We start from the raw sequence: 21,810 nt of genomic DNA on the forward strand, positions 1-21,810 counted from the left end.
AATGTGGCATTGCATTATGGGTATGACTCAGAGGTGAATCCTCCATCTTGCCATCGTGCAGTAAGAATTGTGTGCTTTGCTTGCAGCCTGTAAGAGATGTTTCTCTGCTACACCGGGTAAATAAACAGTTGGGTTTTGTTCCTAATATCTCGCTTCTCTCAGTTTCTGACCTTACCACTCGGATATCACAAAGACTAAAGAGGCACAGGAAATGAAATAGATTGAGAGGCTGGGCTGGGAGAGAACAAACGAGGCAGCACGGTGGCATAGTGGTTAGCACTGTTGCCTCACAGCGCCAGGGACCCGGGTTCAAATCCGGCCTCGGGCGACTGTCTGTGTGGAGTTTGCACATTCTCCCCGTGTTTGCGTGGGTTTCCTCCGGGTGCTCCGGTTTCCTCCCACAGTCCAAAGATGTGCAGGTTAGGTTGATTGGCTATGATAAATTGACCCTTAGTGTTAGGGGGATTAAATACGTGGGGTTACGGGGATAGGGTGGGATATGTGTCGGTGCAGGCTCGATGGGCCAAAATGGCCTCTATCTGCACTGTGGGGTTTCTGTGATTTCTGTGAAGAGACGTTAAGAGGTATTCAAAATGAGACGAGATGGTGATAGGACTAGTGGAGACAAAAGACAGCTCTAGATTAGGTGTGAAATGCGCTGGCAGAATGGGAGACAGCTGCCATGTGGGAGAGAGAAAAAAAAGGAAAGGGGGGGGAAACCAAAACAAAGGTGTGGATAAAAAATATAAGTAAAAATGTAAGAGGGGCCGAGGTTATGATCTGAAATTGTTGAACTCGATATTGAGTCCGGAAGGCTGCAACGTGCCTAATCGGAAGATGAGGTGCTGTTCCTCGATTTTACGTTCAGCTTCCGTGGAACAATGCAAGAGGCCAAAGACGGTGAGGTCCAAGTGGGAATGGGGCGGTGAATTAAAATGACAGGCAACCAGAAGCTTGGGGTCACCCTTACGGACTGAACGGAGGTGTTCCGCAAAGTGGTTACCCAATCTGTGTTTCTACTCTGTCCAGACCCCTCATGATTTTGAACACCTCTATCTCTACCTTCTCTGCTCTAAGGAGAACCACCCAGCTTCTCAAGTCTATCCACATAACTGAAGTCCCTCATCCCTTATCCCTGGAACCATTCTTGTAAATCTTTTCTGCACCATCTCTAAGGCCTTCACATCCTTCCTAAAGTGCGGTGCCCAGAATTGGACACAATACTCCAGTTGAGGCCGAACCAGTGTTTTATAAAGGTTCATCATAATTTCCTTGCTTTTGGACTCTATGCCTCTATTTATTAAGCCCAGGATCCCGTATGCTTTTTTAACTGCTTTCTCAACCTGCCCTGCCACATTCAACGATTTGTGCACACATACCCCCAGGTCTCTCTGTTCATGCACACACTTTAGAATTGTACCCTTTAGTTTATATTGCCTCACTTGGTTCTTCTTACCAAAATAGATCACTTCGCACTTTTCTGCGTTAAATTTCATCTGCCACATGTCCGCCCATTCGACCAGCCTGTCTATGTCTTCTTGAAGTCTATCACTATCCTCCTCACTGTTCACTTTACTTCCAAGTTTTGTGTCATCTGCAAATTTTGAAATTGTGCCCTGTACATCCAAGTCTAAGTCATTAATATATATCAAGTAAAGCAGTGGTCCTAGTACCGCCCCCTGGGGAACACCACTGTGTACCTTCCTCCAGTCCAAAAAACAACCGTTCACCACTATTCTCTGTTTCCTGTCACTTTGACAATTTCATATCCATGCTGCCACTGTCCCTTTTATTCCATGGGCTTCAACTTTGCTGGCAAGCCTATTATGTGGCACTTTGTCGAACGCCTTTTGGAAATCCATGTACACCACGTTAACCGCATTGCCCTCATCAACCCTCTCTGTTACCTCATCAAAAAACTCAATCAGAATCAGAGCGGTTGGGCCCGGCGGACGTGCGGCCAGGGCCCCGGCACCAGGAAACCCAAGGTGCAGCGCCTCCCCCATCCGAGCCGCCGCTTCCCGGTTTCTGCAGCCGGTTCCACCGAGTCTGACTCGGGACAAAGGACAGGCGCCAGGCTCCCAGAATGGCCCGCGGCCCCGGGGAGCATGCGCACTCTCAGCGGGGAAATCAGCACGTTGGATAGAACGGTTTCTGGGGCGAGGGGAATTGTGGGTGCTGCGGCCGCCATTAGCCAGTGGCTGTGGGGAAGAGTTTTATTGCAGGCTGACGGAAGGTAGATCCCTGGCCGCCTGTGTAGGTCTTTTTGTTGCTTCATTGTTGAGGATGTAACTAGTAAAATAGATAAGGGAGAACCAGTGGATGTTGTGTATTTGGACTTTCAGAAGGCTTTCGATAAGGTCCCGCATAAGAGATTAGCGTGTAAAGTTAAGGCACATGGGATTGGAGGCAAGGTATTGGCTTGGATAGAGAACTGGTTAGCAAACAGAAAGCAAAGAGTTGGAATAAACGGGTCTTTTTCCGAGTGGCAGGCAGTGACTAGTGGGGCACCACAGGGATTGCTCCTTGGACCCCAGCTATTCACAATATATATTAATGATCTAGACAAGGGAACTAGATGTAATATCTCCAAATTTGCAGACGACACAAAGCTGGGTGGGCGTGTGTGCTGTGAGGAGGATGCCAAGAAACTACAGAATGATTTAGACAGGTTGGGTGATTGGGCAGAAGCATGGCAGATGCAATATAATGTGGATAAATGTGAGGTTATCCACTTTGGTGGCAAAAACAGGAAGGCAAATTATTATTTGAATGGCAATAGATTGGGAGAAGGGGAAGTGCAACGAGACCTGGGTGTCCTTGTGCACCAGTCGTTGAAGGTACGCATGCAGGTGCAGCAGGTGGTTAAGAAGGCAAATGGTATGTTGGCCTTCGTAGCGAGAGGGTTTGAGTACAGGAACAAGGATGTCTTGCTGCAGTTGTACAGGGCCTTGGTGAGACCACATCTTGAGTATTGTGTGCAGTTTTGGTCACCTTATCTGAGGAAGGATGTTCTTGCCATGGAGGGAGTGCAGCGAAGATTCACCAGACTGATACCTGGGATGGCAGGAATGACGTATGAGGAGAGATTGGGACGATTGGACTTGTACTCGCTAGAGTTTAGAAGAATGAGAGGGGATCTCATTGAAACTTATAAAATTCTGACAGGACTGGACAGACTAGATGCAGGAAGGATGTTCCCGATGGTTAGGGAGTCCAGAACCAGGGGTCAGAGTTTAAGGATAAGAGGTAAGCCATTTAGGACAGAAATGAGGAGGAATTTCTTCACCCAGAGAATGGTGAACCTGTGGAATTCTCTACCACAGAAGGCAGTAGAGGCCAATACATTAAATATATTCAAGAAGGAGTTGGATATATTTCTTAAGGCTAAAGAAATCAAGGGGTATATGGGGAGAAAGCAGGGACCGGGTACTGAATTTGGATGATCAGCCATGATCGCATTGAATGGCAGAGCAGGCTTGAGGGGCCAAATGGCCTACTCCTGCTCCTATCTTCTATGTTTCAGTTTGAGCTGGAGTGGAGATGGAGGAGAAGCTGCTGGGTTTAACCCCCAGTATTTCTGAGCCCAGGAGGACCCAACAATTTCCAATGTGAGACTGTCAAGGGAGGTGGATTCTGGGGGAGATTAGGTTGTTACACAGACACTGTCCGTACAATGTAAAAGAGTATTGTTTTAGGAACACGTATTTCTGTACAGGCTTTTAATCCAGTTTACATCTGCAGATTTGTTTTAACTCATTCTTGGGATGTGGGCGTAGCTCGCAAGAGCAGCAAATATTGCCAACCCCAGCTTCCCGTTGAACTACTGCAGTCCGTGTGGTGAAGGTACTCCCACAATGTTGTTCAGTGAGGAGTTCCAGGATTTTGATCCAGCAACGATGAATATGTCTAAGTCAGGATGGTGTGTGACTTGGAGGGGAACTTGGAGATGATGGTGCTCCCATGCAACAGCTGCCCTTGTCCTTCTAGGTTGTGCAGGTTGCGGGTTTTGGAGGTTCTATCAAAGTTCTGGTCGAGTTGCAGATGTATAAAGTTCCTTTCCTTCGCCCACTCCCCCTCCCACTCCCACCTCTCTCCCTCGCTCCTCCCATAGAGGCCAGAGTCTTGTGTAGGCTCAGACCAGGTGGCAGATTCCCTTCCCTGAGGGACATCAGTGAATCAGTTGGGTTTTTACGACAATCCAGCAGCTTTCATGGTCACTTTTTTCTGGTGCCGGCCCCACAATTGACCAGATTCATTGAGCTCAATTTCACAACCTGCCTTTGTTTTCTTGTGGGTTGTCGCTCACGCTCCCTGTTTTAAATTAATTTTACAGGGCATTAGAAGAGGAGGATTTACAGACGGGAAGCTCAAACCAAACATCACATCAGGATCTGACAGAGTCACTCGACTCATCGGATCTGAATATCATCGGCCTCTGAACATGGAAGCAAAAAGCACCGTTCACAGCGGGGAGAAACCGTACACGTGTTCTGTGTGTGGACGAGGCTTCAGCCAACCCTCTGGCCTATCGAGACACAAGCGCATTCACACCGGGGAGAGGCCGTTCACTTGCACTGAGTGTGGGAAGGGATTCACTCAGTCATCCCACCTACTGAGACACCAGCGAGTTCACACTGGGGAGAGGCCGTTCACCTGCCCTGTGTGTGGGAAGGGATTCACTGAGTCATCCAACCTGCTGAATCACCAGCGAGTTCACACTGATGAGAGACCTTTTAACTGCTCGGACTGTGGGAAGTGCTTTAAAAGTTCCAGGGAACTGACATGCCATCAACGTGTTCACACTGACGAGAGGCCGTTCAGGTGCTCTCACTGCGGGACTGGGTTTAGGCAGTCATCTGACCTCACTGTACACCTGCGCACTCACACTGGGGAGAGGCCGTTCACCTGCTCCGTGTGTGGGAAGGGATTCACTCGCTCATCCCACCTGCTGAGACACCAGCGAGTTCACACTGACGATAGACCTTTCAGGTGCTGTCACTGTGGGACTAGGTTCAGGCGATCATCTGACCTCACTGTACACCAGCGCACTCACACTGGGGAGAGGCCGTTCACCTGCTCCGTGTGTGGGAAGGGATTCACTCAGTCATCCAACCTGCTGAGACACCAGCGAGTTCACACTGACGAGAGACCTTTCAGGTGCTCTCACTGTGGGACTGGGTTCAGGCGATCATCTGACCTCACTGTACACCAGCGTACACACACTGGGGAGAGGCCGTTCACCTGCTCCGTGTGTGGGAAGGGATTCAGTCAGTCATCCACCCTGCTGACACACCAGCGAGTTCACACCGGGGAGAGACCGTTCACCTGCTCCGTGTGTGGGGAGGGATTCACTCGTTCATCCCACCTGCTGAGACACCAGCGAGTTCACAAGTGACTGTAGGGGTTGGATTCTGCTGTTATTGCTGCTGTTAATCACATCCAGGACTGAACCATGTTCATTCTGACAGTTGGGGTTTGTTTCTGCTGATGTTAATAACTCCTGTAACTGGGCTGGAATTTAATATTCTGGATAGATGTCAAATAACCCAGCTTTATTTTAAACACATTGTTGCAGATTTTTGTCTTTCCCACCTGAGTATTTAGCATCACCTGGCTGGAGCTCAGAAAGGACAATCTGGGGGAGGATCGTACGGTGGGAACAGAACTTCAGCCTGGACACAGTCCTTCAGGGCCACACTGAGAGGGGCAAACGGCACTTTGGTCTTTCTCGTCTCTCTTCACTGACAGCAAAGGCTCCGTGTGGGTTAATCTCGAGGCGTGTGAGAAACGTGTCCCAGCCGCTCTCTGCCATGGTTCAGAGCTCCTAGGCACAGAATAGAAGGATCCTTTAGGAATGTACCCCAGTGCTTTTTTTTTAATGGCCTTATTAACCTGTGTCACTACTTTTAGTGATTTGTGTATCTGTATCCCGGGATCCCTCTGCTCCTCCAGCCCATTTAGACTCATAGGGGGAAAAATTTGGTGGCACCCCCTTTGGGTCGCTAACATCGCCGGGGCTAATTTTAGCCCCCCGAAAAATTTAGCGCCCCCGTGCCTTAAATTTAGTGGTAGCGCCCCAAGCAGGAGGTGGGGTGCTACTAAAAGTGCTCCCCTCCCTCTTGAGGCGCTACCAGTGAATTTTGCGGTGCTTCGTGCAACAGCGCCACGCCCGTCAGCACATAGCACCGCGTCATAGCAGACCTCCCTCCCTGATTAAAGGGGAGGGGCCTAGCACGGCGCACACCGGGGCCCTGCTGGACCACCAGGCAGCGGGGTGTCGGATCAAGAGGAGTGCCGGGCTGAGCGATCGCGGCCGACACCCCGAAGAAAGGGGAAGGGGGCAGGTGCTGGCAGTCGGCCAAAATAAAAGTTGCCGCCCGACACCTGCCCTTTAAGTGGCGCCGCCGTGGCTGCAGTAACGACCCTTGACCCTGTCGGACATATGGTCCGGTGATAGGTCAGGGGTCGCAACCCAAGGTTGCAGCTGGGGCGCTGCGCATGGCGTTGACCTCATTGCCAGCAGTGCAGTGCCACGGGGCGCTACTGGCTACCGCCGCCGCTAACCTCCCGCTGAATATCGCAGGAGGCACAAAGCAACCCAATTTCACCCCCTTGTCCAAGTAGTGTGTGGTCTCCTTATTCTTCCCACCAAAACACACCACCTCACACTGATCTATAGTGACATTCATTTGCCAATTACACCCCCATTCTGAAATTTATTAACATCTTCTTGCATTTTCTCTTCCTCAGTATTAACTCTACCTCCCAATTTGGTGTTATCGACAAACTTTGAAATTGTACTTCTGATTCCCGAGTCCAAATCGTTTAATAATAATTCAACTTTATTGTCATTGTACAAGTACATGAACAACGAAATGTGATCTTGCAAGCTCCCATGAGTCCAGTACAAATAACATTAACATTAAATGTAAATAGCACCGTCCTGGGAGAAACAAAGCTGCTGCGTCTGTGCGCGCCGCCATTCCATTTCCACCATTCCTCCTGTCCAACAATCTTCAGCCCAACGCCCTGGGCTTGCTCACCAGCCGCCCCTCCCAGGGCTTTTTCCGTGACCTTCTCACCAACCGCCCCTCCACGGGGCTTCCGTGACCTTCTGCACCTGGTTTTACCCTGATGGTCACTCCTCCAGGTACTAACCAGGCCTGGTTTTGCTTAGACTTTCAAGCCTTGCCAGTGAGCCTGTCCCTAGTCCCAGGAACAGGGCTATTTATGAACAGCAGTGATCCCAGCACCAATCCCTGTGGAACACCACTTCCCACCTTTTGCCAGTCTGAGTAGCCACTCCTAACCCCATCTCTCTGTTTTCTGTTTTGTAACCAGCTTGCTATCCAAAAACAGTATGTAAGATAGACAAGATGACCAAGGTCAGGCTGTGTGGAGTGAAGGGCCAGGCAGCAGAATGGATGGAAAGGTGGCTACAAATTAGAAATCAGAGGGTTGGAGTTAAGGAAGTTTGTTGCGATCTGTCCATCCATTCTGCTGCCTGTCCCTTGACTCCACACGGCCTGACCGTGGTCATCTTGTAGTCCGTACATACTGCAGACACAGTGCACCAGTGGTGGAGGGGGTGGATATTGAGTCCTGTGGCAGGGGCGCCCCTGACATAGTCACAGACCCTTCAGCCACCGGAGAGACATGGAGAGCTGAGCTCGGCAGCATTAGTCCTGTTTTGCATCTTCCCTCCACCCATCTCTCACCTGCTGCCTCACCCACAGTCGCCACTGCCACCCGCGTATGCTCAGCTCACACTGCCCGGGTGATTGACGGGAGCTCCGGACCAATAGGAAGAGCGGGGTGCGGCGGGAGGACCGAGCCGGCCGTTGGTCCTCCAACCAATCGGAGTGTGTGAGGGGCGGGGCTTGCGGCACCCAGTGGGCGGGGCTCAGCCCGGAGCTCCCCCATTGGCTGAAACTCTGCATCATTTTCAAACCTGATTTCTCTCAAACTCCCGGAGAAAACTGGACCTTTCTGTTGTGGCTTTAAACTGATGAAACCCTGTGGTGTGGAGCAAACATTGCAACATTTGGTAGTGAAATGGATTCATTCAGGACGGACAGCAGGGATTATTTCAGGAAATAACACAGTGTAGTGAGAAAGGAAATGCAGTGGATGTTGTGTAGATGGATTGTCCAAAGGTGTTTGATAAGATGCCAGACAGGAGGCTTGTTGATCAAATTAAGGCTCACGGTATTAAAGGGAGTGAGGCAGCGTGGATAGGAAGTTGGGTAAAGGGCAGAAAACAGAGAGTAGTGGTTAATGGATGTTCTTCAGACTGGAGGGATGTAAACAGTGATGTCCCCCAGGGTCAGTGTTGGGACCGCTGATCTTAATGTAAACAAATGATCTCGGCTTGGGTACATGAGGCACAAGTGATCGGTAGCATAGTGGTAATGTCACTGGGCTAGTAATCTAGAGACCTGGCAGAAAAGAGAGAGTAGTGGTTAATGAATGTTCAGACTGGAGATATGTGAGGTGATAGATTTTAGGAGGAAGTAAAATGTAGGAAATTTACATGAATAGGTAAAACTTTGAAAGGAATAGAGGAGCAAAGACATAGGAGTATAAGACTTTAGCTAACACCTTGTCCTATTAATTTGCAGGTTCAAGTGTCCAGTGTCACCAACTTTAATACTCTATTAAGAAGCTGATGGGTTTATATTCTACCATCTTTGGGTTAAATGTTGTGATCATCAAGGTGAGCACTACAAGTCCCATCAAACTATCTCCAGTCAGCTACAGCACGGGTTAGATACAGAGTAAAGTTCCCTCTACACTGTCCCATAAAATACTCCCAGGGCAGGTGCAGCACAGGATAGATACAGAGTAAAGCTTCCTCGACACTGTCCCATCAAACACTCCCAGGGCAGGTACAGCACGGATTAGATACAGAGTAAAGCTCCCTCTACACTGTCCCCATAAAACACTCCAAGGGCAGGTACAGCATGGGCTAGAGGCTGAGTAAAAATCCCTCTGTGAATGATAATGAGGCTGTGATTCTGTAATTATTTACACAGGAGATTCCCATTACCCACATTCCCGACTATCCACTACAATTTTCACAGGGCAAGACCTTGCAGGAGACGTCCTTAGATTTACACTAATCTACTGTCTGATATAAATCAACTCCACAGTCACTGACACCAATCTCCTCCTGTTTGATATAAACCGACCCCACAGTCACTGACACAAATCTCCTCCTGTCTGATATAAACCAACTCCAGTCACTGACACCAATCGCCTCCTGTCTGATATAAACCAACCCCACAGTCACTGACACCAATCTCCTCCTGTCTGATATACATCAACCCCATAGTCACTGACACCAATCTCCGGTGTATGTCAGACTGAAGTTATTTACAATCCTGATGAGCTTTTACGCTATTCCTAGTTGAGTTCGAGATCTCCAATGAAACACTCCACACACCTTAATCCCCGAGCACAGGCTGTCACGGGGCCGTGCATTCACGGGGCCGTTTTGCTGGGGTTTCGGTAGTAGACCCAAGTGCAGGAAACCTATCCAAGGACTCAAGACCGGATAGAACTTGAAAGATGCTTCCTTGAGACTCGAGAACATAGAAACATGGTAACACTCGAAAGGAGATTCACTTGAGACTCGAAAACACAGAGACATAGTAACACTCGAAAGGCGATTCCTTGAAACTCGAAAACACAGAGACTCGAGCGAGCTGCTACCTGCAGGCAGGCAGACCCAGGACTGAGCCAAGAGGACAGGAAACAGGAAGCTTAAATACAGGCCAGAGTGGTCACGTGACATAATTAATCAAATGAGACAGGAGACAAATACATTAACAACACACAGGTGAGGCCAGAGGCACAGAGGACAAGACAAGGACAAACCCAACAGCTTGATTCATTCTCTGCCTTGCTCTCTGTGCTGCTGGTTCATCCTAAGGAGAGTGGAAAGTGGTGGTCTCCTTGACCAGGGAGTGGAGGAGAAGGAGAGACCCCAGACCACCACTACCACCTACCAGCAACATCATCTACTGAGGTGCCTGGAGAGAGAAGAGGAGAGGGAAAAGGGAGGCCAACATCTGCAAGAGGAGAGGCCTTTCCACCACTGCCTCCCCAAATTGGCCTCCATTCCGGGAGAGGGGAGAGGAACAGCATTGACACCAGCTGCTTGGAAGGAGGGAAGGAGCAACTTCTTCAACTGAACATGTGCAGGTGGGTGTCATTTGGTGCATTCCCCAAAAGACTTTGTATTGTAGATGGGGGGTGGAAAGAAGACTGGCCGGAACACCAAGGGGTGTCTGTGTGTGTGTGGCTCTTGTAGTATACCAGGCCACGCACACCACTAATAGGCACCCCTTCCATTGCCTGGCCTGGGACAGCTGGAGCTGCCTAGGTGAAGGCTTTAAATTATTTATTACATCATTAAGACCTGGTGTAGGGCTGAGCCTGGGCATTCTCCAGCTTTCCCAGGTGAAGACATCTTCTCCCCCTGCCTGAAGACCACCTTTTCAGAGACTTTATTTTTCCATCGGGGAGTGCACCCCTGCCGACACCCACCCACCTACCATCCTGAATGGCGACCCTGCCTTTGCGGCCTCCCTCCTTCCCAACCCCCTCTCTCTCTCTCTTTGTCTCTCTCTTTGTCTCTCTCAAAGGGCACCTCTTTTTCCACCTTTATTATTAATTGCCACTTGAGCAGAGGGGAGAAGGCCCCTCTCCAAATTACTTCCAACAAGGGGAGAGGTGTGCCTTTAATTTAACAGCTCCCTCTGCTCAAGGGAAGACTTTAATTAAAAACCGGAGGCCATTAACTCCATAAGGCCTGTGACTTGGGGTGGGTGTAGCCCTTTATAAGAGCCACCCCATAATGGCGTCTACTTCTTCGCCGGTGGCAGGGCTGGCTAGGTCATATGTGGTGGTGGCAGCCACAGCCACGGCTGCTCCCACTGCTTCTGCCGCCCCATCACCATTCTCCTTAATAACTAAAAAGCTTGGGGTGAAGAGCTACACCCACCCCACCATGACAATTGAGGCGTGCGTAAAGGCCATGGCTGGGGTTGTCGGCCCTTCAGCCATCCTCGCCGCCTCAAAAATGTACGGGAAGGCTGTGTTCTTCCTGGGGTCGGAGCGGGCGGTGTCCCTGGCCGTCAGCAAGGGGCTCACCGTGGGCGGGACCTTCCTGCCGGTGGATCCTCTTGAGGCCACCGCGCGGAGGATCGTTATTTCCAACGTCCCACCCTATATACCTGCTGAGCTCCTCCTCCCCCACTTGCACCAACCTGCGAGGTGAGGTCGGGGATTACACCCATCCCGCTCGGCTTCCGGGAAGCCAGCCTTCGGCACGTCTTCTCCTTCCGGCGCCAGGTCTTTATTCAGCTGGCGCGGGAGGAGGACACCGACGGGGCTTTTGTCGTCCTCCATGAGGGGACCACCTACCGCGTCTTCTGGACGTTGGACGGTGTGCGGTGCCACGCCTGCAAGGAGGTGGGGCACATCAGAAAGAACTGCCCCGCCTCCAAGGCCGCCAGATCGTCTGGTGCGGCTGAGGCTGGCGCCGGCGCTGCTCCACTCCCCGGGTCTGGCCGCGCCCCCCAAACAACCGATGCACGGTCGTCGGAGGAGGCCTATGCCATCAAGGCCTCCGGCGGGGGGGAGGGAGTGCGTCCGGGCGGAAGGAAGGCGCGGGGGAAGCCAAACACCTTAGGGTGGGTCCCCCTGCGGAGGGTGAGCCCTTGAACCTAGAGCCCCTGACACCCGCGCTCATTGCGGAGTTGGTCAGGGCAGACGAGGGTGGGAGGGACCTCGTGCCCAAGCCTGTGGTCGCGACCGCCGAGGCGGAAACGCTAATACCTGCGGCCGGGCTCGGGCCCGAGGGACCCGACAAACCTGCCCCGCCGGAGGGAGCAGAGGAGGGGGCCCCTGCAGACATGGAGGTCTCCCTCGCTCCCTCCGCATTAAAGAGAAGGCACGACCCCCTGGAAGAGGAGGAGGATCGGGAGGAGGAAGGTCCCTCTGAACAGGGGGAGTCGTCGCCCGCCGTGGGTACTGCACCCCCCCCACCACTGTCACCATCACCGGCGATCGGCAGGGGTCGCCTGTCCCTCGGGAGGCTGAGGCAGATGTGTCTGTCCAGCACGTGCCTCCCGGGGATGGGGACGAGGCCCTGCCCATGGGGGGGTCGCGGAACAACCCGCGGCGGAGATTGATGTTCTTTTGGTACCGTTACCCCTCGATGGGTCGGGCGGCCTGGGGTCTGGGTCGGGCGAGTTCGAGGAAAGTGAGCTCGCCCAAAGCATCCCGGACATTTCCCAGGGGCTGCTCGACCTGGTCGAGGTTTTAGTTAAGGACACCCCATCTGCTGGGTCGGAGGCCAGTGGCGGGGAAGAGGAAGGCCCTCTGACTGTATCTCCGGCGCCGGACGTCCTGGAGGAATTCAGATTTGTTTTTTCTCCGATTTCTCCGGTCGTTCTGGCGTCTGAGGCGGAGGGGGGCTCCGAACCGCCACCGTCTTCTGGCCCGGCGCCCCCAGAAGAGCCCAGGGAGGATTCCTCCGCCACCGATCCTGGGGGTAGGATCCGGGCAGAGGCGGGGCCAGCCGATGCGGCTGAGCCGTTCGCTGCGCACTGCGCGACGGATGGGTCGGCCGCCGGTGGCGACCCCCCGGAGGAGGACGGGGACTCGGTGATGGGCGCGGAGGACGAGTTGGATTCCATCGCCGACGAGGCGATGGATGACCTCGTGCCCCTCGCCGAGTCTCCCCTCATTCCCGTCAGGGAACTCCGGGATTTTGTGGCCGTGTGCCAGGGTCGTCAAAACAAGACCCGGTTGGCCCTCGCCAGGTGGTTGAAGCTGGCGCTGCTCATCGGATCTGTCTGCGCTGCCGTGAAGACCATGGGCGCGAACGCGGACGTGAGCCCGCTCGAGCTGAGTTGGCTCAGGTTGTTCCTCACTGGGCTGCTGAGGGAGTGGCGGTCAACTAGCGGCTGCGCTCCCTCCCCCCCGTTAGGTGTAGGTAGAGGTTGCACTATGCTTCTGAGATGAAGATAACCATAGCCAGCCTCAACATCAACGGCAGCAGGGAGGCTCGCCGCAGATTTAATAACCTTTCGGTCCTTCGGGACGGGAAGTATGCGGTGTGCTTCCTGCAAGAAACCCACACCGTTCCGGGAGACGAGGCCACGTGGCTCCTGGAGTGGCAAGGAGGGGTCAGCATGAGTCACCTCTCCAGCGTTTCCAGCGGGGTGGCTATCTTGCTTGCTCCGCATTTTCAGCCGGAGATCTTGGGGGTCAAGGAGCACGTGCCAGGCCGCTTGCTCCAGGTCACTGTTCACCTGGGGGGCGTGCCGCTCTATCTAGTGAATGTGTACGCCCCTCAGGCCGGTGCGCAGCAAGTGCGCTTCTTTGAAGAAGTGTCCGCTCTTCTGGGCTCCATCGACGCGGGCGAGTGCGTCATCCTCGAGGGGGATTTTAACTGCACCCTCGAGGCGAGGGACCGTTCGTCCCCCCAGCGATGCCCGGCGGTGATGGAGAAGTTGAGGGACCTGGTTGGGTCCTTCGACTTGGTGGATGTCTGGTGACATCTCCACCCCGACTCCAGTGCCTTCACTAGCGTGAGGTCTGGAGGAGGATGGTCCAGAATCGACCGCCTTTATATTTCCCGGGCGTATGTCTCCTGCGTTCCGGCAGCTTCCATGCGGCCGGTGCCGTGCACGGACCACCACCTGGTGTGGGCGGAGCTCGTTCCGCTGCGCGCGTGGGGGGTGTCCACATACTGGCATTTTAACAACCTGCTGCTGGAGGACGCGTGGTTCCGGGATTCGTTTTGTCGTTTCTGGGCCGACTGGAGAAGGACGCGGAGGGGGCTTCCCCTCCTTGAGGCTATGGTGGGACGTGGGCAAGGCTCACGTCTGTCCCTTCTGTCAGGAGTACGCGAAGGGGTCGACCAAGAGGCGGGAGGCCCGGGTCAGGCAGTTGGAGAAGGAGGTGCTCGACCTGGAGTCCCGTCTCGGTCAAATCGTTGAGGACCCGGCCCTGTGGAAGGTGTACAAAGAGAAGAAGGGCGCGCTGAGGGACCTGCAGCTCATCGGGTCCCAAGGCGCGTACGTGAGGTCACGGATCCAGCTCCTGCGGGACCTGGACCACGGCTCCCCCTTCTTCTGCTCGCTGGAAAAAAGACGGTGGGTTCGTAAGCAGCTCTTGGGGCTGCTGGCCGACGACGGATCTCTGGTCTCGGATCTGGAGGGAATCAGCGCGGAGGCCCGCACCTATTATGGGGCCCTGTTCTCTCCGGATCCGTCCAGCGAGGATGCGCGCAGAGTTTTGTGGGAGGACCTGCCGAAGGTCGGCCTGGAGGGCGCCGAAAAATTGGACGCTCCTCTGAGTCTGGAGGAGCTGACCGGCGCCCTCCACCAGCTCTCTAGGGGAAAGTCCCCGGGGCTGGACGGGCTGACCGTGGAGTTCCACAGGGCGTTCTGGGACGTCTTGGGGGGCGACTACGCGCGGGTCCTGGGGGAAAGTTTGGTGACTGGGGAGATGCCCCTCTCTTGGCACAGGGCGGTTATTGTCCTGCTGCCTAAGAAGGGCGATCTCCGCCTCCTTAAGAACTGGCGCCCGGTCTCCCTCCTCAGCACAGACTACAAAATTTTTGCCAGGGCCATGTCTGCTCGCCTAGGCGCCGTGCTGGCCCACATGATCCACCCCGACCAGTCCTACACGGTCCCGGGCCGGACCATCCACGATAACATCCATCTGGTCCGGGACCTGGTCCACCATTCCCAGAGGGCTGGTCTGTCAGTCGCCTTCCTTTCCCTGGATCAGGCGAAGGCGTTCGACAGGGTAGATCACGAGTATCTCTTCGGGACTCTGCGCGCATTCGGGTTCGGGACGCATTCTGTCGCCCGGATCCGACTTCTGTATGCTGCCGCAGAGTGTCTGATTAAAGTTAACGGGTCCTTGATGGCGCCCCTTCGCTTTGGGAGGGGGGTGCATTAGGGATGCCCCATGTCCGGCCAGTTATACGCCATTTGCGTAGAACCTTTCCTGCGCCTCTTGCGGAAGAGGTTGACGGGACTGGCTCTGCAAGGGCCGGGCGTGGAGGTGGTCCTCTCGGCTTACACCGATGACGTGCTCCTCACGGTCATGGATCCCGCTGACTTGCGGAGGATGCGGGAATGCCAGCAGATTTACTCGGACGCATCCTCCGCCAAGGTCAACTGGGAGAAATGTTCCGGACTCCTGGTGGGTCAGTGGTGGGTGGACTCCCTGCCGGAGGAATTCAGGCCCTTCTCCTGGAGCACCACGCACCTCCTCTACTTGGGAGTCTACCTCAGCCCTGCCGAGGACGCCTGGCCGGCGAACTGGCAAGAGTTGGAGGCCAAAGTCACCACTCGCTTAGGACGCTGGACAGGACTGCTCCGAGTGTTGTCCTACAGGGGTCGAGCGATGGTCATAAACCAACTGGTGGCCGCCATGTTGTGGTACCGGTTCGTCACTTTGATCCCTCCCCCTGCGTTTGTCGCCAAGATACAGAAGAAGCTCGTTGACTTCTTCTGGGACAAAAGGAAGCACTGGGTCTCTGCCGCGATTCTGAGTCTCCTGCATAGGGAGGGCGGTCAGGCGCTGGTGTGCTTCCGCACCCAGGCTGCGACTTTCCGTCTTCAGACGCTGCAGAGATACCTGTATGTCGAGAATCCTCCGAGATGGTGTGCGCTGGCGACGTATTTTTTCCGCCAGCTGCACGGCCTCAATTACGACATGCAGCTCCTGTTTTTGGAAGTGGGCGGCACGCATGCCAGCCTGCGGGAGCTGCCTGTCTTCTACCAGGAACTGCTATGGGTTTGGAACTACGTCGCCTCCAGGCGGAGCTCTCCCCCATCAGGAATGGCGGCTGTCCTTCAGGAGCCGCTATTAAGGAATCCGCACCTCCACATCTATGGGTTCGGGTGGTTGGCGGAGGGCAGGGCTGTGCCTGGCAAGGTGACTAGGGTCGGGGACCTGCTCGATGGCAGAGGAGCGGGCTGGATGGCGCCGGAGGAGTTGGCGCGGTGCATGTCTTGGGCCAACGTCCAGCTCGCGGTCAATGCCATCGAGTCGGTGAAAGCGACGCTGCGCGCCGGCACCACGAGGTGTATCGAGGCGGCTCAGGTGCGTGTGGCGATCCCGTCCGAGCTTTCCCCCGTTCGGACGGAATTCCTTATCGGCGCCCAGCCCCGAAACCCCCCTCGGGAACCGGCGCCTCACAACTTGAGCCGTCTCGAGGAAATACCTTCCGTGCCTTTTCATTCCGCACGGAGGGGTTTCCTGTACAGGCTGCTCCTGCACACTTTCCACTTTGTCATCTTCGCCTACCGTCCGGACACGCCGTGGCGTGCTGTCTTGCCTTCCGGCAGAGGCGGAGGTCCCCAATGGAGGGCTCTCTATGCGGGAGTCCTCCCTTGTTCTATTGGGGACTTGGCCTGGAGGGTATTGCATGGAGCAGTCCCATGCAATATATTATTAAGTAGGTTCATGGACTCCCAGGCCGCCTGTTTGTTCTGCAGCCTGGAGGAGTCCGTTTTTCACATTTACACAGAGTGTGAGAGGTTGCAGCCCCTCTTCCATTATTTGAAGGGGCTGCCCCTCGAGTTTTGGTTGCACTTCAGTCCCACGCTCTTGATCTACAGTCACCCAGTGCGGAGGGGAGCGGGCAGGTTGGAGGACCTCCTCGTGGGTCTGCTGCTGGGCCTGGCTAAGAAAGCCATCAATTGGTCCAGGCAGCGGGTGGTCGAGGGGGTCGTCCAGCCAGATTGCCTCCCTCTCTTCCGCGGCCATGTTTGCGTCCGGGTGGCCCTGGAGATGGAGCACGCGGTGTCCGCCGGCGCGCTCGAGCACTTCCGTGACCGATGGGCGCCGCGGGGACTGGAGTGCATAATTGGATTGGACAACCAAATTTTAATTTGATTTGCTAAGGTTTATTTAAAGTTTTAGATGTTTAATTACAGTTTATTTGTTTAATTTACTTGGTTCTTTTTTAAAAGTGGGACAAAAGAGGGACAAGACAAGGACAAACCCAACAGCTTGATTCATTCTCTGCCTTGCTCTCTGTGCTGCTGGTTCATCCTAAGGAGAGTGGAAAGTGGTGGTCTCCTTGACCAGGGAGTGGAGGAGAAGGAGAGACCCCAGACCACCACTACCACCTACCAGCAACATCATCTAGTGAGGTGCCTGGAGAGAGAAGAGGAGAGGGAAAAGGGAGGCCAACATCTGCAAGAGGAGAGGCCTTTCCACCACTGCCTCCTCAAATTGGCCTCCATTCCGGGAGAGGGGGAGAGGGGAGAGGAGCAGCATCGACACCAACTGCTTGGAAGGAGGGAAGGAGCAACTTCTTCAACTGAACATCTGCAGGTGGGTGTCATTTGGTGCATACCCCAAAAGACTTTGTATTGTAGGTGGGGGGTGGAAAGAAGACTGGCCGGAACACCAAGGGGTGTCTGTGTGTGTGTGTGTGTGGCTCTTGTAGTATACTAGGCCACGCACACCACTAATAGGCACCCCTTCCATTGCCTGGCCTGGGACAGCTGGAGCTGCCTAGGTGAAGCCTTTAAATTATTTATTACATCATTAAGACCTGGTGTAGGGCTGAGCCTGGGCATTCTCCAGCTTTCCCAGGTGAAGACATCTTCTCCCCCTGCCTGAAGACCACCTTTTCAGAGACTTTATTTTTCCATCGGGGAGTGCACCCCTGCCGACACCCACCCACCTACCATCCTGAGTGGCGACCCTGCCTTTGCGGCCTCCCTCCTTCCCACCCCCCTCTCTCTCTCTCTTTGTCTCTCTCTTTGTCTCTCTCAAAGGGCACCTCTTTTTCCAGCTTTTTTATTAATTGCCACTTGAGCAGAGGGGAGAAGGCCCCTCTCCCAATTACTTCCAACAAGGGGAGAGGTGTGCCTTTAATTTAACAGCTCCCTCTGCTCAAGGGAAGACTTTAATTAAAAACCGGAGGCCATTAACACCGGAAGGCCTGTGACTTGGGGTGGGTATAGCCCTTTATAAGAGCCACCCCATAATGGCATCTACTTCTTCGCCGGTGGCGGGGCTGGCTAGGTCATAGGCGGCGGTGGCAGCCACAGCCACGGCTGCTCCCGCTGCTTCTGCCGCCCCGTCACCATTCTCCTTAATAACTAAAAAGCTTGGGGTGAAGAGCTACACCCACCCCACCATGACAATTGAAGCGTGTGTAAAGGCCATGGCTGGGGTTGTCGGCCCTTCAGCCATCCTCGCCGCCTCAAAAATGTACGGGAAGGCTGTGTTCTTCCTGGGGTCGGAGCGGGCGGTGTCCCTGGCCGTCACCAAGGGGCTCACCATGGGCGGGACCTTCCTGCCGGTGGATCCTCTTGAGGCCACCGCGCGGAGGATCGTTATTTCCAATGTCCCACCCTATATTTCTGGTGAGCTCCTCCTCCCCCACTTGCGCCAACTTGGGGAGGTGAGGTCGGGGATTGCACCTATCCCGCTCGGCTGCCGGGAAGCCAGCCTTCGGCACGTCTACTCCTTCCGGCGCCAGGTCTTCATTCAGCTGGCGCGGGAGGAGGACACCGACGGGGCATTTGTCGTCCTCCATGGGGGGACCGCCTATCGCGCCTTTTGGACGGCGGACGGTGTGCTGTGCCACGCCTGCAAGGAGGTGGGGCACATCCGGAAGAACTGCCCCGCCTCCAAGGCCGCCAGATCGTCTGGTGCGGCCGAGACTGGCGCCGCCGCCGCTCCTCTCCCCGGGTCTGGCCGCGCCCCCCGAACAACCGATGCACGGTCGTCGTCGGAGGCCGATGCCATCAAGGCCTCCGGCAGGAGGTAGGAAGTGCGTCTGGGCAGAAGGAAGGCGCGGGGGAAAGCCAAATACCTTAGGGTGGGTCCCCCCGTGGAGGGCGAGCCCTTGAACCTGGAGCCCCTGACACCCGCGCTCATCGCGGAGTTGGTCGGGGCAGACGAGGGTGGGAGGGACCTCGTGCCTGAGCCTGTGGTCACGACCGCTGAGGCGGAAACATTAATACCTGCGGCCGGGCTCGGGCCCGAAGGTCCCAACAAACCTGCTCCACCGGAGGGAGCAGAGGAGGCGGCCCCTGCAGGAATGAAGGTCTCCCTCACTCCCTCCACGTTAAAGAGAAGGCGCAACCCCCTGGAAGAGGAGGAGGACCGGGAGGAGGAAGGTCCCTCCGAACAGGGGGAGTCGTCGCCCGCCGCGGGCACGGCGCCCCCCCCGCTGTCACCATCGCCCGCGATTGGCAGGGGTCACCTGTCCCTCGGGAGGCTGAGGCAGATGTGTCTGTCCAGCACGTGCCTCCCGGGGATGGGGACGAGACCCTGCCCGTGGGGGGGGGTTTGCGGAACAACCCGCGGTGGATATAGACGTTCTATCTGTACCGTTACCCCTCGACGGGTCGGGCGGCCTGGGGTCTGGGTCGGGCGAGTTCGAGGAAAGTGAGCTCGCCCAAAATGACCCGGAGATTTCCCAGGGGCTGCTCGACCTGGTCGAGGTATTAGTTAAGGACACCCCATCTGCTGGGTCGGAGGCTGGTGGCGGGGAAGAGGAAGGCCCTCTGACTGTGTCTCCGGCGCCAGACGTCCTGGAGGAATTCGGATTTGTTTTTTCTCCAATTTCTCCGGTCGTTCTGGCGTCTGAGGCGGAGGGGGGCTCTGAAGCACCGCCGTCTTCTGGCCCGGTGCCCCCAGGGGAGCCCAGGGAGGAATCCCCTGCCACCGATCCTGGGGGTGGGATCCGGGCAGAGGCGGGGCCGGCCGATGCGGCCGAGCCGTTCGCTGCGCACTGCGCGACGGATGGGTCGGCCGCTGGTGGTGACCCCCCGGAGGAGGACGGGGACTCGGTGATGGGCGCGGAGGACAAGTTGGATTCCATCGCCGACGAGGCGATGGATGACCTCGTGCCCCTCGCCGAGTCTCCCCTCATTCCCATCAGGGAACTCCGGGATTTTGTGGCCGTGTGCCAGGGTCGTCAAAAAAAGACCCATCTGGCCCTCGCCAGGTGGTCGGAGCTGGCGCTGCTCATCGGGTCGGTCCGCGCCGCCGTCAAGACCATGGGCGCGGACGTGAGCCCGCTCGAGCTGCGTCGGCTCAGGTCATTCCTCACTGAGCTGCTGAGGGAGTGGCGGTCGACTAGCGGCTGCGCTCCCTCCCCCCGTTAGGTGTAGGTAGAGGTTGCACTATGTTTCTGAGATGAAGATAACCATAGCCAGCCTCAACATCAACGGCAGCAGGGAGGCTCACCGCAGATTTAATAACCTTTCGGTCCTTCGGGACGGGAAGTATGCGGTGTGCTTCCTGCAAGAAACCCACACCGTTCCGGGAGACGAGGCCACGTGGCTCCTGGAGTGGCAAGGAGGGGTCAGCATGAGTCACCTCTCCAGCGTTTCCAGAGGGGTGGCTATCTTGCTTGCTCCGCATTTTCAGCCGGAGATCTTGGGGGTCAAGGAGCACGTGCCGGGCTGCTTGCTCCAGGTCACTGTTCGCCTGGGGGGCCTGCCGCTCCCTTTAGTGAACGTGTATGCCCCTCAGGCTGGTGCGCAGCAAGTGCGCTTCTTTGAAGCCCTCCGCCAGCTCTCCAGGGGAAAGTCCCCGGGGCTGGACGGGCTGACCATGGAGTTCCACAGGGCATTCTGGGACGTCTTGGGGGGCGACTACACGCGGGTCCTGGGGGAAAGTTTGGCAACCGGGGAGATGCCGCTCTCTTGGCGCAGGGTGGTTATTGTCCTGCTGCCTAAGAAGGGCGATCTCCGCCTCCTTAAGAACTGGCGCCCGGACTCCCTCCTCAGCACGGACTACAAAACTTTTGCCAGGGCCATGTCTGCTCGCCTTGGCGCCGTGCTGTCCCACATGATCCACCCCAACCAGTCCTACACGGTCCCGGGCTGGTCTATCCACGATAACATCCATCTGGTCCGGGACCTGGTCCACCATTCCCAGAGGGCTGGTCTGTCGGTCGCCTTCCTTTCCCTGGATCAGGAGAAGGCATTCGACAGGGTGGATCACGAGTATCTCTTCGGGACTCTGCGCGCATTCGGGTTCGGGATGCATTTTGTCACCCGGATCCGACTTCTGTACGCTGCCGCAGAGTGTCTGATTAAAGTTAACGGGTCCTTGATGGTGCCCCTTCGCTTTGGGAGGGGTGTGTGTCAGGGATGCCCCATGTCCGGTCAGTTATACGCCATTTGCGTAGAGCCTTTCCTGCACCTCTTGCGGAAGAGGTTGACGGGACTGGCTCTGCAAGGGCCGGGCATGGAGGTGGTCCTCTTGGCTTACGCCGATGACGTGCTCCTCACGGTCACGGATCCTGCTGACTTGCGGAGGATGCGGGAATGCCAGCAGATTTACTCGGACGCATCCTCCGCCAAGATCAACTGGGAGAAATGTTCCGGACTCCTGGTGGGTCAGTGGCGGGTGGACTCCCTGCCGGAGGAGTTCAGGCCCTTCGCCTGCAGCACCACGCACCTCCTCTACTTGGGAGTCTACCTCAGCCCTGCCGAGGACGCCTGGCCGGTGAACTGGCACGAGTTGGAGGCCAAAGTCACCACTCGCTTAGGACGCTGGACAGGACTGCTCCGAGTGTTGTCCTACAGGGGTCGAGCGTTGGTCATAAACCAACTGGTGGCCGCCATGTTGTGGTACCGGTTGGTCACTCTGATCCCTCCCCCTGCGTTTGTTGCCAAGATACAGAAGAAGCTCATCGACTTTTTCTGGGGCAAAAGGATGCACTAGGTCTCTGCCACGGTTCTGAGTCTCCCGCTTAGGGAGGGCGGTCAGGCGCTGGTGTGCCGTCACACC

At 55.6% G+C, this 21,810-nt stretch overlaps 1 protein-coding gene across 1 annotated transcript in view; it reads left to right on the plus strand.

The window, feature by feature from the left end:
* Positions 1 to 5,452, plus strand: part of LOC147119133 (uncharacterized) — a 36,464-nt gene extending 31,012 nt beyond the window's left edge. The window contains 1 exon segment of the mRNA XM_085984038.1: positions 4,337 to 5,452. Coding sequence (XP_085840164.1) covers positions 4,337 to 5,452 — 1,116 coding nt within the window.
* The last annotated feature ends 16,358 nt before the right edge of the window (positions 5,453 to 21,810 follow it).

The sequence above is a fragment of the Somniosus microcephalus genome, chromosome 4 (genome assembly GCF_052327205.1).
Source record: "Somniosus microcephalus isolate GS21.2 chromosome 4, FLI_Smic_1.0, whole genome shotgun sequence".
NCBI lineage: Eukaryota > Metazoa > Chordata > Chondrichthyes > Squaliformes > Somniosidae > Somniosus > Somniosus microcephalus.